Source organism: Apteryx mantelli, chromosome 1 (genome assembly GCF_036417845.1).
Source record: "Apteryx mantelli isolate bAptMan1 chromosome 1, bAptMan1.hap1, whole genome shotgun sequence".
NCBI classification, from domain to species: domain Eukaryota; kingdom Metazoa; phylum Chordata; class Aves; order Apterygiformes; family Apterygidae; genus Apteryx; species Apteryx mantelli.
Window position 1 is genome coordinate 220,890,953 of NC_089978.1, and position 15,251 is coordinate 220,906,203.

At 53.2% G+C, this 15,251-nt stretch overlaps 1 protein-coding gene and 1 long non-coding RNA gene across 2 annotated transcripts in view; one reads left to right on the forward strand and one right to left on the reverse strand.

Moving 5' to 3' along the window:
- Positions 1 to 1,768: 1,768 nt before the first annotated feature.
- On the reverse strand, positions 1,769 to 6,471 carry LOC136991172 (uncharacterized). Its single transcript, XR_010883222.1, has 3 exons — positions 6,435 to 6,471; positions 5,269 to 5,348; positions 1,769 to 4,398 (listed from the first exon to the last, which is right to left on the reverse strand). It is a non-coding gene; the product is annotated as an uncharacterized lncRNA (long non-coding RNA).
- A 331-nt stretch (positions 6,472 to 6,802) lies between these two features.
- TASOR2 (transcription activation suppressor family member 2) overlaps positions 6,803 to 15,251 on the forward strand; it is a 36,771-nt gene continuing 28,322 nt past the window's right edge. Inside the window, exon 1 of the mRNA XM_067299693.1 lies at positions 6,803 to 6,847. Within this exon, the coding sequence (XP_067155794.1) occupies positions 6,805 to 6,847 (43 nt within the window). The 5' untranslated portion in view covers positions 6,803 to 6,804. The remainder of the gene's footprint in view (positions 6,848 to 15,251) is intronic.

A 15,251-nucleotide genomic window follows, 5' to 3' on the forward strand; every position in this document is an offset into this window, starting at 1 on the left:
CGGGGAGGGACTGGGAGAACTGGTGGGGGCACTGGTGTGCAGGGAGGGACTGGGAGAACTGGTGGGGGCACTGGTGTGCGGGAGGGACTGGGAGAACTGGTGGGGGCACTGGTGTGCAGGGAGGGACTGGGAGAACTGGTGGGGGGCACTGGTGTGCAGGGAGGGACTGGGAGAACTGGTGGGGGCACTGGTGTGCGGGGAGGGACTGGGAGAACTGGTGGGGGCACTGGTGTGCGGGGAGGGACTGGGAGAACTGGTGGGGGCACTGGTGTGCAGGGAGGGACTGGGAGAACTGGTGGGGGCACTGGTGTGCGGGGGGGACTGGGAGAACTGGTGGGGGCACTGGTGTGCGGGAGGGACTGGGAGCACTGGTGGGGGGAACTGGGAGAACTGGTGGGGGGAACTGGGAGCACTGGTGGGGGCACTGGTGTGCGGGAGGGACTGGGAGAACTGGTGGGGGGCACTGGTGTGCGGGGGGGACTGGGAGCACTGGTGGGGGCACTGGTGTGCAGGGAGGGACTGGGAGCACTGGTGGGGGCACTGGTGTGCGGGAGGGACTGGGAGCACTGGTGGGGGGAACTGGGAGAACTGGTGGGGGGAACTGGGAGCACTGGTGGGGGCACTGGTGTGCGGGAGGGACTGGGAGCACTGGTGGGGGGAACTGGGAGAACTGGTGGGGGCACTGGTGTGCGGGAGGGACTGGGAGAACTGGTGGGGGGCACTGGTGTGCGGGAGGGACTGGGAGCGCTGGTGGCGGGCTCTGGTGTGTGGGGAGGGACTGGGAGCACTGGTCACCTTCCCGCCCTGCCCTTCCATAGCCACATCCAGGAGCACCAAGCTTTTGCTCTCCCAGTTCCCAGTGGGTTATTTAGACGGCTGAGGAACTTCATGAGAACTTTGCAGGCAGCCTTGGTGTCTGTACGCCCGTGTCCTAGTGCTCCCACCCTGGTGGTCTTCCCATGATTCCCTTCCCGAATCTGCTGAAGTAAGCAAGGATACACTGCAAATGGATTAAAAGCAAAGACAAAAAAAATCCCCCCCAATGGCGTCTCCGGTGGTTGAAGTTCTCCAAGGAGAGCTGCTCCCTCAGAGGACGACCGCTGCAGGACCCGTTCACTTCACTGACCAGTTGTGTGTCTGCGACTGCTGTTGGGTTTTCCCCCCGCGCGCCCACCTTGCCTCCGCGTTTGCATTCCTTGGGCGCTTGTTCCACACTTTGAGGGGAGAAGAGTCAGGCCGTAGCTCCAACTCTGTGCCACGGAGGGTCCCAAGGACCTTGGAGCCTGGAACCACAGGGTGTTCAAGACCTAACCTGCAAACTTGGCAAGGAACCAAGGATGCCATGGGCCTGAGAAGAAACTCCACAAATTTTCCTTGCGTGGTCTCCAGCGAAGCACCCTCTGCCTCAGTCGCCCCCTCCGTAAAACACAGATATTAATGACATAGAGCACCCGCCTGGTGGAAGAGTTTGACCATCGCTGGATGGGCTGATGTGGCTCACGATGGGAGAAACTGAATCCTCTGAGACCTCCTGAGCCTCGCACGGGTTTTCTAGGGGGAGCATGCAAGATTCGGGGGAAGGTTAGGAGATGAGGGGTGGGAAACAGCGTGGTCAAAGGGTGGGAAAGAAGCAGCTGCGGAGCAGGATCATGGACATAACCTAAGTTGCCGTCTACGAAAAAAATAATCCAGTGCAAATATCGCTTCCCTCTACAGGACCTGCATCTGCAGAAGGTCTGAACCAACAGAGTGGCACAACCTCCCCCAACCTCGCACAGGCTGACATCAACTCTGAAGGATATCAACAACTCTGGAGATAGTGACAACTATTGCAAATAGCTTGTTTAACTAATAGATGGCTGTTGACCTTAAAAAGAGAAAAAGATACTCAGTTTACGTGACCTGGACTGTCACACATTTTGCCATGAACAAGTGGTGACATTTTGGTCGCAGAAAGAGCTTGTGTCTCTTCGTTCCAGTCTCACGCCTGGTAAGGAGTAATGATGTTTAGAAAGTACCACCTCAAACACTATCTACTGAATATCTCTTGAGTGTTTTCAGAGATATTCAGGTTTAGATTGAAAGCAATGGCAAGAATCTATTTCAATACTAGTTGAAAAAAAGTGAATAAAAAAGATAAAAGGATTTGGAAAAAAAAATCCCTCGTTCACCACTGAAAATGGCAATCTGTACTTTGTCACATTCTTGGCTTCTTTGACTCATTTCCTGATTATATGTGGTAGCTGCTTATGTGATATGTGGTTTTACACAGTCATGAAAACACCAAGAAACAAGTTGGGTTTTGTCAGCGACTTTTACAGAGGGTTGTTTGGTTGTTTCAACAACTTTGGTTCTGTTTCTCCGGTGCTGCTACAACTATTTAAATGTTTCCATCACGAGCTTTTGAGGGAGAAGAATCAATCGGCTCTTCCTCAAGGAGGAATAACCTTCTGCATATAATCTCAGTCAGTCTGTCACCCGCTGACCTGCAAAACCACGTGATAAACTTCACACTCATTCTCGGAAAAACCACACACACGTATACCTGAGTGCTGGAGGATCCTTGCATACGTAGGGAGCTGAAGGTGGTATTTTAGAAGACTTTTCCTTAACGTGTCATCAAAAGACATGACAAAATTATAGGTCTGGAACAAAATTGGGTTCTCATGCTGCAAGATACCGAAGTGATTGTAGGAGTTTTGCCTGAGTCGAGTGCTGGATGAGGCAAAAAAGCTTTATGGAGGACACGGACCTGATAGCATTTTAGCATAAAGTAGACCTTTGGGACAAGGAAGTTCTTGAGTTTGCATTTCACACTCTTCCATGCTGTTTGGTTTGACGGTCCTTCACAGAAAATAAAGCAAAGCAGAAATGAGTGGGAACAAACCTCTTTCTGTCCAGCTGGATCAAACCAGACGTGCTCAACCTTTGTGGTGCCATGTAGCAGCCGTGTCAGAGTTCCTCTCCGCTTCCGCAGTCACCCCTGCAGAATTAACCTGAGCCATCAGTGACCTTCCCCCATGCAGATTCCCTCCACAGCAACTAAGGGGAAAGTTCACGCTTTGGATGGTCTCATAGCGAGGACAGGAAGGGGATCCTCCAGCAGGTCACCAATTTTCTAGAAAACTGTAGAAAGGAATCCATGAAACCACTACCCCACTGTCATTTTAGGCTGAAGCTGGCTAATGGCTTCAAAAGTTCATGGAAGAGACAGGCAAAAATAGTATGATTGCAAGCCTAATTTCCTTAGGAAGCCAAGCAAAAGCCAAGCCAGTCCTTCATGCCATGTATTATAATGAAATAGGAGAAAGATAGAGGAAAAACTCAGGATTTCCACATATTTCTGTGTCATCTGCTGTCCCATGATTCATACCTCACAGGAAAAGGGGAGGGAGCCCACAGGTCTTGGGCCGTTCTCTGTTTGCAGATTGCGTTTGTGCACCTCACCTAGCAGCGGAGGATCCTAATACTTCCACACACAAAGTCAATAATGATCTCAAACTTAATTATTTGCTTTATTTTCCCTGTTTTTAAGCGTGATGACTCCGTAGCTTTCAAGAACTATTGCTTCCACCTCCCTATTTACTCATTTCATTGCAACTGTTTTCTTAGAGCGGCTGACAGCATCTGCATGTATCATTCATTTTTTTTCTGAATAAAAGAGGAACTAGATCTTCAAATGACGACCTCTTTATTTTAGACTTGTAGCTATGCCAGAACTTCATGAGTCATTCTTTCAAAGAAGCCAAATAGACAACTGCCAGGAACTAGGCCCACACCAAAGTCAGATCTTGGGCTGTCCTCTTACGCGGACTGCACATGTCTACCTGCCCAAAAAGGCATGAAGAACCAAACAGCAATATAGAAACTCCAGTCAGAATCGGTGTCCGACCTTCAGAAACTCCAGTCGTTACTCTCTTCCTCTTCCCGCCGCCCCAAAAATAGACAGCAAAGTTGCCTTAAATCCCTTATGCTTTTGTAATAGTTGAAAATGGGAGCAAATCACCGAGAAAGAATCTGTCACCAGAAATCCTAATTTTCCTCATCAGAAGTAATTCTTTATGCTAAGATACTCGTGTTTCATTGCTGCAGTGCCTGAGGACAGCCACACTTGTGAGGGAAACACATTCAGTCTGACTGCGGCTCTGCTTTTCGTTACAGAAGCTCAGAGTCCTCCTTAAGCCTCCCAGAACGAGGCCTGCAGTTACAGAGGGCTGTTCACCTTACGCCCTCGCAGGGCAACCAAGAACACTGGCCTGGGGAAGATATTTCTGTCTCGCTTCACCCGAATATGAAGGCATTGGAACATGAAGAGCCTTTTTTTCTCGCTCCTAGGCAGGCGATGTTTAGGACTAACACCACCAGCGAGAACTCCAGCCTTTGATATGTCAGCAGGATCTAGAAGGACAAACATGGGACACACTGCTGAGCAAAAGCCAGCGAGGATCAGGAAGCAGCATCACCATAAACGTATCAGCTGTGCTATGTCGCTGCACAGCGCAGCCACAACGTGCAGACACAGCACTCTCCGAGCGTGAGATCCCAGCACAGGGATCTCTGCCCAATGCTCTCAGTGCGGCACATATGCAACTTGGGCTCGGGGCCATCTCCACAGCCTGGTCCCAGGTGGTTCATGTCTCCTTCTGTCAGCAGCAACGGGGAAAAGCAAAGTCTTTCAACGCAACAAGCTCCTACGCATGGCAATCGGCCAAATGATCGGCCACGGCTCGTTGCTTTGTGCCTACAGTACCCGAAACTCTGGGCGGTCTCCTCTCCAAGCCCCCCTACTGTCTGGCACGGCTGTAGGCACATTTCTGCAATGCAAACATGAAGCCACCGTTAGGCACACGGTGTTCGCACAGCGCCTCGTGTAACCTGGATTGCCCTGTACCGCATCCTGCCGGCTATTGCAACATCGACCGGCGGCAGCGTCATCATCTCAAGCGCCTGCCCCGCGCCTCACATGCCCACGTACGGCCACCTCCCCTCGTCAGCCACCTTCAGGCATGACGGGGACGAAGGCAGCTGCGCCGGAGAAACGAGAGTGCTCCGCTCAGCGGACAGCCACAGAGGCAGCGCAGCAAAAATCGCCATGCCATTAATTACCGCGGGGGAAAGGGGGAGCAAGGAGAAAGCCCCTCAGTTTATACGCGGCTACTCAAGTGACCCGTTGTCTCCCTGCAAGGCTGGTAAAGAGATTCCAGGTGGTGGAGGGAAACTGGATTATTTATCTACTTTTTCTGCTTAAACATTCATTTGTCCCCCTACCTCGTTCTCGCGGTGAATCCACCCCTAGGCCACGCACTTGCATGTTTTCAACGCGGCCCCCAGGAGGCAGGAACAAAACCCTGAGACATGGGTAGTTGGAGGGAGACCTTGAAAGGAGACCTGTCACCTTTTACACCCTGGGGCAAGTCCTCACCAGAGGGGTGATGGAGCTATCCCCTGCCATGGAAGTGCCCCATAGCCCCAAGGACACCACAGAGCAGGGCCTGGAGCCACCACACGAGAGCGGTCCTGGCCCCAAGGCCCCAGTGGGGCAGGTGGGTGGTGGGGACCCCCCAGGGCCTTGGGCAAGGGGGCAGTGGGGCTGAGGGAAAGCCCCAGGGAAGGGCAGAGGGGCCGAGGGAAGAGGTGAAGAAAGGCACTGAAGGGATGTGGGAGGAGGCTGAAGGAAGGGATCGAGGGGCTGAAGGATGGTGCTGAGGGAAGGAGCTGAGGAGATGAAGGGCAGAGCCAAGGGGATGAAGGATGATGCTGAGGGAATGAAGGATGGTGCTGAGGGAAGGAGCTGAGGGAAGGGGCTGAGGAGATGAAGGAAGGCACTGAGGAAAGGGGCCGAGGGGATGAAGGAAGGAGCCGAGGGGAAGAAGGATGGCGCTGAGGGAATGAAGGATGGCACTGAGGGAAGGAGCCGAAGGGACGAAGGATGGTGCTGAGGAAAGAGGCTGAGGGGATGAAGGAAGGAGCCGAGGGGAAGAAGGATGGCGCTGAGGGAATGAAGGATGGCACTGAGGGAAGGAGCCGAAGGGATGAAGGATGAAACTCAGTGAAGGGGCCGAGGGGACGAAGGAAGGAGCCGAGGGGACGAAGGAAGGAGCCGAGGGGAAGAAGGGTGGCGCTGAGGGAATGAAGGATGGTGCTGAGGGAAGGGGCCGAGGAGCTGAGGGAAGGGGCCGAGGGGCCGAACGATGGTGCTGAGGGAAGGAGCTGAGGGAAGGGGATGAGGAGATGGAGGAAGGAGCTGAAGGGACCAAGGATGGTGCTGAGGGAAGGAGCCGAGGGGACGAAGGATGGTGCTGAGGGAATGAAGGATGGTGCTGAGGGAAGGGGCCGAGGAGCTGAGGGAAGGGGCCGAGGGGCCGAAGCGTGGCGCCGAGGACGCGGCGGGCGGCCATGCGGGGGGGGGGGGGGTGCTGCGGCGGGGCCGGTACCGGGGCCGGGCGGCGGCGCCATGCCGGGCGGCGGCGGCGACCTTGAGGGAAGAGGAAAGCGGCGGGCGCGGCCGCGCTCTCTTTCCGGTTCAGTTTTCACTTTCTGTTTTTTCCTCCCCCCCCCATATCCCCCCCTCCCTGCCTCCCTCCCTCCCTCCCTTCCTCCCTCCTCCCGGGCCCTCCGCGCCTCCCTTTTACTTCCTGCGGCCGGCGGATGGCGGCGGCCCCGCGTGCAGCCCGGCGCCGCCTCAGCGCGCCCGCCCGCCCGGCCCGCGAGCCGCCGCCGCCGCCGCCGCCGCCGCCGCCGCCGCGCAGCCGCCACGGCGCCGGGCTGCCGTGAGGGGCGGCGGGCGGCAGCGCGGCCCGAGCCATGGGCGAGCGGCGGGACGGGGCGACCGCCGCCGGCGGGACGGGTGAGCGGGGGACGACGGAGGGGGGCGGCGGGGGGCTGAGGGAGCCGCGACACCCCAAAAAAGCCCCTTTTCGGCCTTTATTCCCTCCGCCCCCCCCGCCACGAAGGAGCCCGGAGGGGTCGCGGGAGCCCGTCGGGAGCGGAGGCGCCGGGGGCCCCGCGGCCTCTCGGCCTTCCCCGAGGAGCCAACGCGGCGGCCGGGCAGAGGAGGGGGGGGGGGGAAATGCACGAAAACGCAGTTTCTGCCCCGGTTTTGCTCCGTTTCGGCTTCCCCGTGGTTCGCGAAGGGGCTCGAGGGCAGCCGCAGGCCTGCGCCCCTCGGGGTGGTGTTGGGGCGGGGGTGGGGGGGGGGTTAAATTTGGGGCAGACAAGCCGGGATCCTGCAGGCGGCGGAAATGGTGACCGAGCCGCCCCGTTCCGCAATTCCTTGGTGGTCTCCAGGAGCTTGGGAAAAAGGGGGAAAAAAAAAAAAAGCGTTAAATACGGTGTGTTTGGTCTCGCGGAAAGTGCCGTTTTTCCGTCTGAAATATCGGTCTGCCCGAAAATCCGCTGCCGTTATAAGAAGAGGTGTAAGTAGCCGCCTCGGGCTAGCGATGGTGCTGCCTGGCCCCGGAACTAGCGTTTCGCCCTGGTTTGGGCCGTTTTGGGCATTTCCGTTAAACTCAGCCCAAGCGCGTTTTGTCCGTAGGGTCTCCAGTTCCCGCGCCGGCTTCGACGTCCCGCCGGGCTCTGAGCTGCGTCGGCATGACTCTTCCGATCGCTAAACTCACCTGGATTAAAAATAACCTCTTTTACGTGATTTTTTTTTTTCCTTTTTTTTCCCCCCCCCAGCTGTGGTTTGCTGATTTTGTTCGTTACGCGGCCCCGGCTGTGGCGGCAGGGGAAGGGAACGAGCGTCGGGGCAAGGGGCTCGCGTAGGTCAGCACGGCCGTCGAGAGAAATGTTTCCAGGATTATGGCTTTGGTGGAAACGCGCCAACATTATTGCATGAAACGCGGATATCGGTACTTCTCGGTTAAAACACAGCGACTGGTCATTAGCGCAAATTTGAGAGAAGAAAGTGAGACGCTTTTCTGTTTTGGCAAATGCCGTTTTGGCGCTTTTTTGGCTCTCTTTTTGATGGTCGAATAGTCACCCTCCGGTTTTGGTGGGATGTTCAGAGTTCAGGTGCATGCAGGGGGAATTTCAGTATTTCACGCCTTCACTTCCATTTTTACTTGAAACTACAAGTGCGTCTTGGTGCTATTGGTAATTTCTGTAGCCAAAGGGTCCGTTCAGCAGCTTCACTGCTGCGTCAAGCAGAACAAGAAACTGGGGGAAAGAGAGTCCACGCTAAAATGAGAGTGTCTGCAATGAGTAATGAATGCCTCAAAACGAACCTAAGGAACATTATGAAGGTTTTCGGCTTGCTCCTAAGCAAAAAGAATAAGTAATCGGTGATCTGGATGGGTACAGCTGCTGTTTTTCAGCTCTTTCCAGGTAGGATAAGCGTACGCCCAGTCTCTCCAGCCACAGACAATTTTTTCTTTTCCCAAATGGAAAATACGTGGGAGGGCTCAGTGTTGAGAAGGTCGTTTTTAACACGCGCAGTGTTGCTGTTGCCCTGACAAGGCTGCTTGCGTGTTAGGAAATCCTAGGCGTTGCAGCAGTGCGTGTGCGGTCGGCTTTACACCGCGTGCGCTTCAGATCCAGGACCTTCCCGGCGTCGATATACAGGGTCAGCCCAGCGCCGTGGGGCTGGGGTCCTGGGAAGCAGCAGGTAAAAAGCGGATTTTCTCTTTAGGTGCTGTGTGGTTGATCCCTATGTGTGGGTTTCAACAGAGAGTGTGGGCTGCATTTAAGGCACCCGTGAAATGTAACCTAAGAAAGGGAGACTTAGTGTGTTTTTAGTTTTAGGGCCGGAGCGCTCTCTCCTGCAAGGTCAAAACACAGAAAGCCGGACTGTCTCGGTCCGTCACGGCTCCTACGCCAGCATGGAGGATCGTTTGGCTGGCTCGTTCTGCAAAGAAAGAGGCATCTTTAATTGTCTAAGTGCTAAAATAGCTGGCAAGGTGCTAGATTTGGGAAGAGTCCATGCAGACCCCTGCAGTTAAGTGACTCCACACCAAGCGGCAGCCCCATTTTAAGCTGATAGAAGAGGGGAGCCACAGCAGGACAGAGCAAACACACTTGGGACAAGCGCTTTGAAGAGCATCTGCTGAGATGAAAGGCAATGACAACTGCTTGAGCAGTGAATTAACGAGGGAAAACTTGTAATAACCAAATCTGCAATTACTTGAGCAGCTGGAGATAACAGGAGGGAGGTGATAAAATCACGGAGGTGTTGGCTGGAAAGGTCTTCTGGAGTAGGACTCCTGCTCCCAGGAGATGGTTTCACCAGTAGCAGACTAGTTTTGTCCAGCCAAGGATGGAGACCTCCACCTCTCTGTGGCCTGTCCCAAGGCTGCATGACCCTCCTGGAGAAAAATTTCTCCCTGATGTCCAGTGTGAACCTCCCAAGCTGCAGCTTGTGGGGTTCCCCTTGTTTTACTGCCTGCCAGGAAGCCAGGAAAAGTGACTCCACCGGTTTTGTGACTCCCCGTCAAGGAGTTGTGGGCTTCAGTTAGATCTCTCCAGCCTCTTCTTCCCCAGACTAAACAGCCCCGCTCGCTTGATCTCTCCTTAAATATGTCTTACATGGTTGTGTTGGGGCTGCTTTCTTTGGGTGGGATTGTGGCCAAAAGGTGGTCTAAATAAATATTGTCAGGGCCTGATGCTGAGATGAAAAGCATTACAGAAGATCCTGCAGCCTAGAGCTCTGCATTCCTGGGCTTCCTGATCCCAGAGGTAATTTAAAATACAGTCCAGCATCTGTGATTTCTAACTTAGCAGCTATCACTGCGTCTCGCTGTGAAAGAGCGTTTTAAATATATCAAACCAGGAGATTGCAGAAGATACCTTCTCGCCCCAAAAGAGGACATATTCCCCAGGTTTAAGGACAAAGATGTTGATTTAGGAGAACGGAGCTGCATCTGCCTGCCCGTTCCTTTTGGCTGATTGCAGAGGTTGAAGAGCCGTGCCTCCCCTAAATTCCCCCCTGCCCCAACAGTTCGAGCGCTCAGTTCTTCTCAGGGAAAATCGCTCCACGGTTAAGAGAGCTCCTGAATCTCCAAACAGGCTGACCGCTCTCTTCCTGCGAGTATGAGGAAACATCCGTTGCAGAGAGGTGGTTTGTAATTATCTGTTACCGTGATTTATTTGCTGGGGACCTAGAGCAGTTGCAGGATAATTGACTTTATGAAGTCAATTGCTGGCCTTACCCATGAAAGCACCGCACAGAATAGGAGATGCTTCCGACCGCGGTCGCTCCGATGTGGCAGCACGTGTCCATTAGCTGGTGTAGACCTGACGCCCTGCTCATGGTACATCCAGTGCCACCTCTTCCATCCCCTGCGGGCAGCTACTTCCCCTTTCATTTGCCAGCGGACACGCTCCTGATTTCTCCAGATGGGCTCCTCCATCGGCCAGAGGTCTTGTTTTGGCTGTCCCACGAGCACAGACCTGGCTCTGGTAGCCTGTCCCATGCCCAACATCTGCCCAGGGACGTGGTACGTCCCGGCTGTGCTGGCTGTGTTGGTGCGTAGTTTAGATGAGATCTGTTACCGCGTGGCAGGTTCACCCAGCTTTGCTCAGTAGTAGCCCTAGAAATAAAAGGTTAGAAAAGTTGTCAGCGTCTCCAAGTGGAAAGGATGGGAAGGAGAACGGCGAGAAAGCAAAAGAGGGGGAGACTGGGAAGCAGCAAAGGCTAAAAGTCGTCAGTAATGGTAGGAGCAGCAGGAACGGGGCACTTGGATGCAGGAGAGTCTATTTTGAGACCGAAGGGCTTTGAAGAACCCACACTAAAGCACAAGAAAACCCTGACGGGCTTGAGTATGCCAAAGCAAACAATTTCCTGCCGTCCGAGCTGCACCCGTCTTGCTCTCAGAAATGCCTGGGTGCCACAACTGCACTGTAGCACCCGTACCAGGCCCCTCGGTGCAGGGCACCCGCCCCGTAGCAAGGATCTAGCTCACTGTGCTGCCCAGAGCCGTCCCGGGGGTCTGCCTCGGGCGACCAATTTGCAAGTACGTCTAATATCAGTTAGCCCTGGTAGTAGTCTGTGCTAAATCTCCTTGCCTGGCTGCTCCTGGCGAGCAAGCGTAGGCCTAATTTGCATTATGTCAATAATTAGAAATACTCTGTAGCAGCCTGATAATACGGAGGCGTCTTCCATGGTCAACATCTTGTAGGCATGGACAGCTTTGCAGGCGTAACTCATTCCTAATCCTAGACTTTTGTGGGAAATGGTGTGTTTGCTAAGCTGAGCGCCTATCTTGGCTTAAACAGAGAGAGTAAAGTGACTTGTAAGGAGAAGGGCTTCAGCACTAATGAGGCAAGGCTCGTTAAAAAAGTTGGGCCGTGCAGATGGTGGCTAAAAAGAGGTTCGCAGCTAAATATCTGATCAAGCATGTAATATCATGTGTTTTATAATGCAAAGCTAAACAAGACGGTTCATATAATTGTCATAATTACTGCGTGCTTGAGATGATGAAAAAGTGAAGTTGGGTTACTAACGAGCGAGAGCAGCAAAATCAAGATGGGCGATGATAAAGAGAGAGAAAGTAGACTTTGGCAGAGCCAAAAAAGTGGTACGGACATCTATTGGGAGGATGGTCTTAAGGCGTCTCAGCTTGCGGTATGTGAACTATTAATGGCACAAAGTGGCATGGTGGTCGGTGGTTGGTGTTAACCAGCATGGTGGCAAACTTTGGGGGATTTGATGTCATTCAAGTGTCTGCGCCAAGCGCTAGAAGAAATTTAAGATGAAAAAAGAAGGAAAAACAAATCTTATTCCCTCTACAAGTCTGTACTAGCAAGTGGTTCAAAAGCCATGTGTTGCGCTCCCGGGTTGGCTTTGGAAGTCCCCACGTGATGGGGCCACCCAGAGGTCGCATGAAGACGGATGAGCCAAAGGAGGACCCTCTTTTTGAGACAACTGTGTTGCATGGCCTAGGCTGGCCCTGCCGATTTACATCCAGCACCGGCAGGAACCCTGAACCGAAACGGGGAGCGTGCGGCTGCTGGGAGTGCCCGGACCGGCGTCCGCTCTCAGGGCACGTCCGCTCAGGCTGTCTTTGGCTGAACGCTCTGCAAAACGAGACATGTCGAGACATTGCTGGCGTGATCGGGGAAGAAGAGTTGAAGGAGCTGGCTTTGTTTAGTCTAGAAAAGCCCCAGAGGAGGAAGGAGCGTGAGAGCAGCTTTCCGAGAAACGCTCCCGGAGGGAGGTTGGCTTTTGCACAGCCGCGGAGATTGGCCTTCGCTGCAGTCCAGTGTTAATAGCTGCAAAGATGACTGTTTTGCTCCGTTGCTGTCAGAGAAGGAAATCGCCTGGATGCCCATCCCCTCCTGGAGGAGTTCGGAGCGCGGATAATGCCCGCTGTGGCTTCACGTGGGCCGTGCTGGTTCCTCCAGGTCTGCTCCAGCTGCCGACGCCGTCGGGGTGGTGGTGGTGGTGGTGGCCCGTCCAGGCTGCTCGGAGGGAAACGGCCGCTTTCGCTTTTGCTTCTGTTCCAGGCACTTTCACTTTCGCCTCCTCGGAGCCTGCCCGGAACCTGCGGCAGCCTCGTGCTCCCGCCCGGGGACGCGCAAAACAAGGATGCCGGGGTTTGGCACGTGTTTCTGTGAGCGCGGGCTCCTCTGTAGGGTGCGGACAGGACTGAAGGAGCCTCTTAAACCGGAAAGGGGAGATGAGGGTTGCAGCGAGCTGCCGGACCTGGTGGCACCCTGTTTCGTCTCACGCATTTATGTATTACTGTGGAAACTTGTTTTGTTTTGTTTTGTTTTTAGGCTTTCCGTCGTTTTTACGCTGCGGCCAAACTTTTCGGGAACACGAGGAACAAACGTTTGAGATATCATCTGCAGAACTGCTGTTTGGGATGCGTTTCCAAAAGCTTCCCAGGCTTTTTTTTTTTTTTTTTTAAAGGCCTTTGGTTTTTAACCCCGAAAGATGCTGAACATCCAGTGCTTTTGCTGGCTTTAGCTGCCCCACGCCCTCAATATGCGTTTTACTCCCTTTGGGACTTTTAACCCTATAATCTTTCTTTGTAAACTCAATGCCTCACATTGAGGACACGCACAGCGGACTCCCAGCTCACGCATTTAGGCATGGCCTTTCCCATCCCCTAAGCCCCCAAATTTGTCGATGGTGCAGTTGCAAGGCACTGTTCGTAGGAAGAGCAGAACATCGTACCTAGAAAAAGGAGATGATTTAGAGCTGTGAAATGAGATAGCGCCAGTTGCAATCCTGTGTTTTTGGGACGTACTGACAAGAACCTCCACTAAAAATTGGTGCCAGGTCATCTGGAGATATTTGGAAGCAACTAGCATTTAGTCATTCGTAGATGACGCTGAGCAACCAATGCGATACGGCTGGGAAAAGGGCAAATGTGAGAAAGATCAGTCGTCCTGGGTGGGTTATTTCCAGTAGACGGGGAATGCCCAGGCCCCAGGGATGCTCCTCTGGCATCGTGGTCCCAACTGGCCTCACCGCTTGCAGGAAGCAGGAGTTGACCCCGGTCCAGGAGCAGAAAGGTCCCTCTCCCGGGGAGAGAAAACACTAAGAATACTGAGATATATCGGGAGGACCTCTTTGTTTTATTTTTCATTTTTCTGCTCTCGAGGGCCGAACCGGGTTGACCTGCTTTTGCACAGCTCCTGCCTAATGATCACGGAAGCATCACCTGGAAGTGGGACGTTGGGAAAGTGGATACGAAAAGGCATAAAAGACGTACGTTCCCCAGAGCGAGGTTAAGAGAGGCAAAAGCACTTCTGAAGATTTTCTTTTTCTTTGCTTCCAGTTCCCATTCCTGTCCGTCCTCTAACTGCTTTTACGAGAACCACTTTTAAACTTGCTTTTGAACCGTTTCCCTCTGCCTTTTCTCCTTGTCCACATTTGTCCTTGCTCGACACAAAACAGACCCTGTCTCCCTTCCCGTTAAGTCCGGTAGTGCAGGCTCACTGCATTGGGTTTTAGTGACGTAGCTAAATGCATTAAATGCACCCAATTCAAACTGTTTTTTTTTCTCCCTGGTTTTGTGTTAGATCCTTTTTTGGCCTCGAGGAATTTGAGAGGAATAACAAGATTTGCGGCAGGGGGAATTTTTCTGTCTTTTTAATCGAGGGGGAAAAAAAACAGATAAAAACTTAGCCTTAAAAATAGAGTCAAAACCCCAGAGAGGTTGCAGGGCGACATCTGATGCTGCCTTACTCCTCGCCGAAGGAACCTGGGCCTTTCTGCTTAGGAGGTAATGCTGAGACCTTAACTATTTGTCTTCAAAACCTCTGTGAGGTTTTCCTTGGAGAGCCACCGGCGCGCAAAACCTGTTCTTCCGGTGGGATTTGGAGATTCCACCGTTCTTTCCTTGTAGATTATTGTTTCAAGTTCACAAGGTCATAAAAATAGCCCTTTTAAGCACCTCAGTGCTGCAGTCGCTGCTTGAGGTTTGAAATCTCATGAGTCATCACCCGTAAGAAAGGTTTTAAAACCTGCGAGAGAGACCAAGCCCAGGATTTCCTGTATTTCTAAGTGGCTGCTTTTTTTAAATACTTGGATTTTAGCACCTGTAAAACCAGAGGCTGCAGAGTTTTCTTTTGTTTCTGGTCCCGTTCGTAGCTTGCAAAGTGCTTTGGCATCTCTTCTTGTTGGGTAGCGTCTCATGGGGGTGGTTTCCTTGGGAGATGCCTGGGCAGAGCGTGGTCTTTGGGAAAGCTCTGCCCCTACTGCAGCAGTGCTGGTGCCGGGGATGCCGAGCACGGAGCAGCAGCGTGCGCTCATCCCTCCTGATGGTGCTTTGCACCTCCTTGGAGCAGCTGGTCACGACTGCACGAGAATTTGAAGGAAGGCTTGCGTTGAAGGCCATGTTCACTCAAGACCTGAGGATCTTTATAACCAAGCAGATAACTCCAAGAGACTAGTCTGACCACGCACCGGGATTTTCTTGCACCCTACAAGAGAGCGCAACAAATCTGAGTCACTTTTTAGCACAAGGGAGAACTCTGGCCTGCTGAGAAAGCACAAAGTTAATTTACGACCAGGTCTTGCTTTTAGCGATCGTTAAGAATTTCCTTTTCTCCTTTTGCATAGGAAGAGTTCCAAAGCTCTCCAGAGGAGCTGGAGAGCACCTGGCTAGGACGCAGACAGGGCTTTTCTGTCTTGTTAGGGAGAGCGAAGAGAAAGCAGTGGCTAGAGATGGCTCCTGAAGCTTGCTGGCAAATGGGGAGCTCGTGTTCCTCCTTCCTGAGGGCAATTTAACTCGCAGGCGAAGTCTCGTGGGTTGCATGGCTGGAGAGGAGCCATCTGGGGATGCCCAGAGTTAATATTTGCA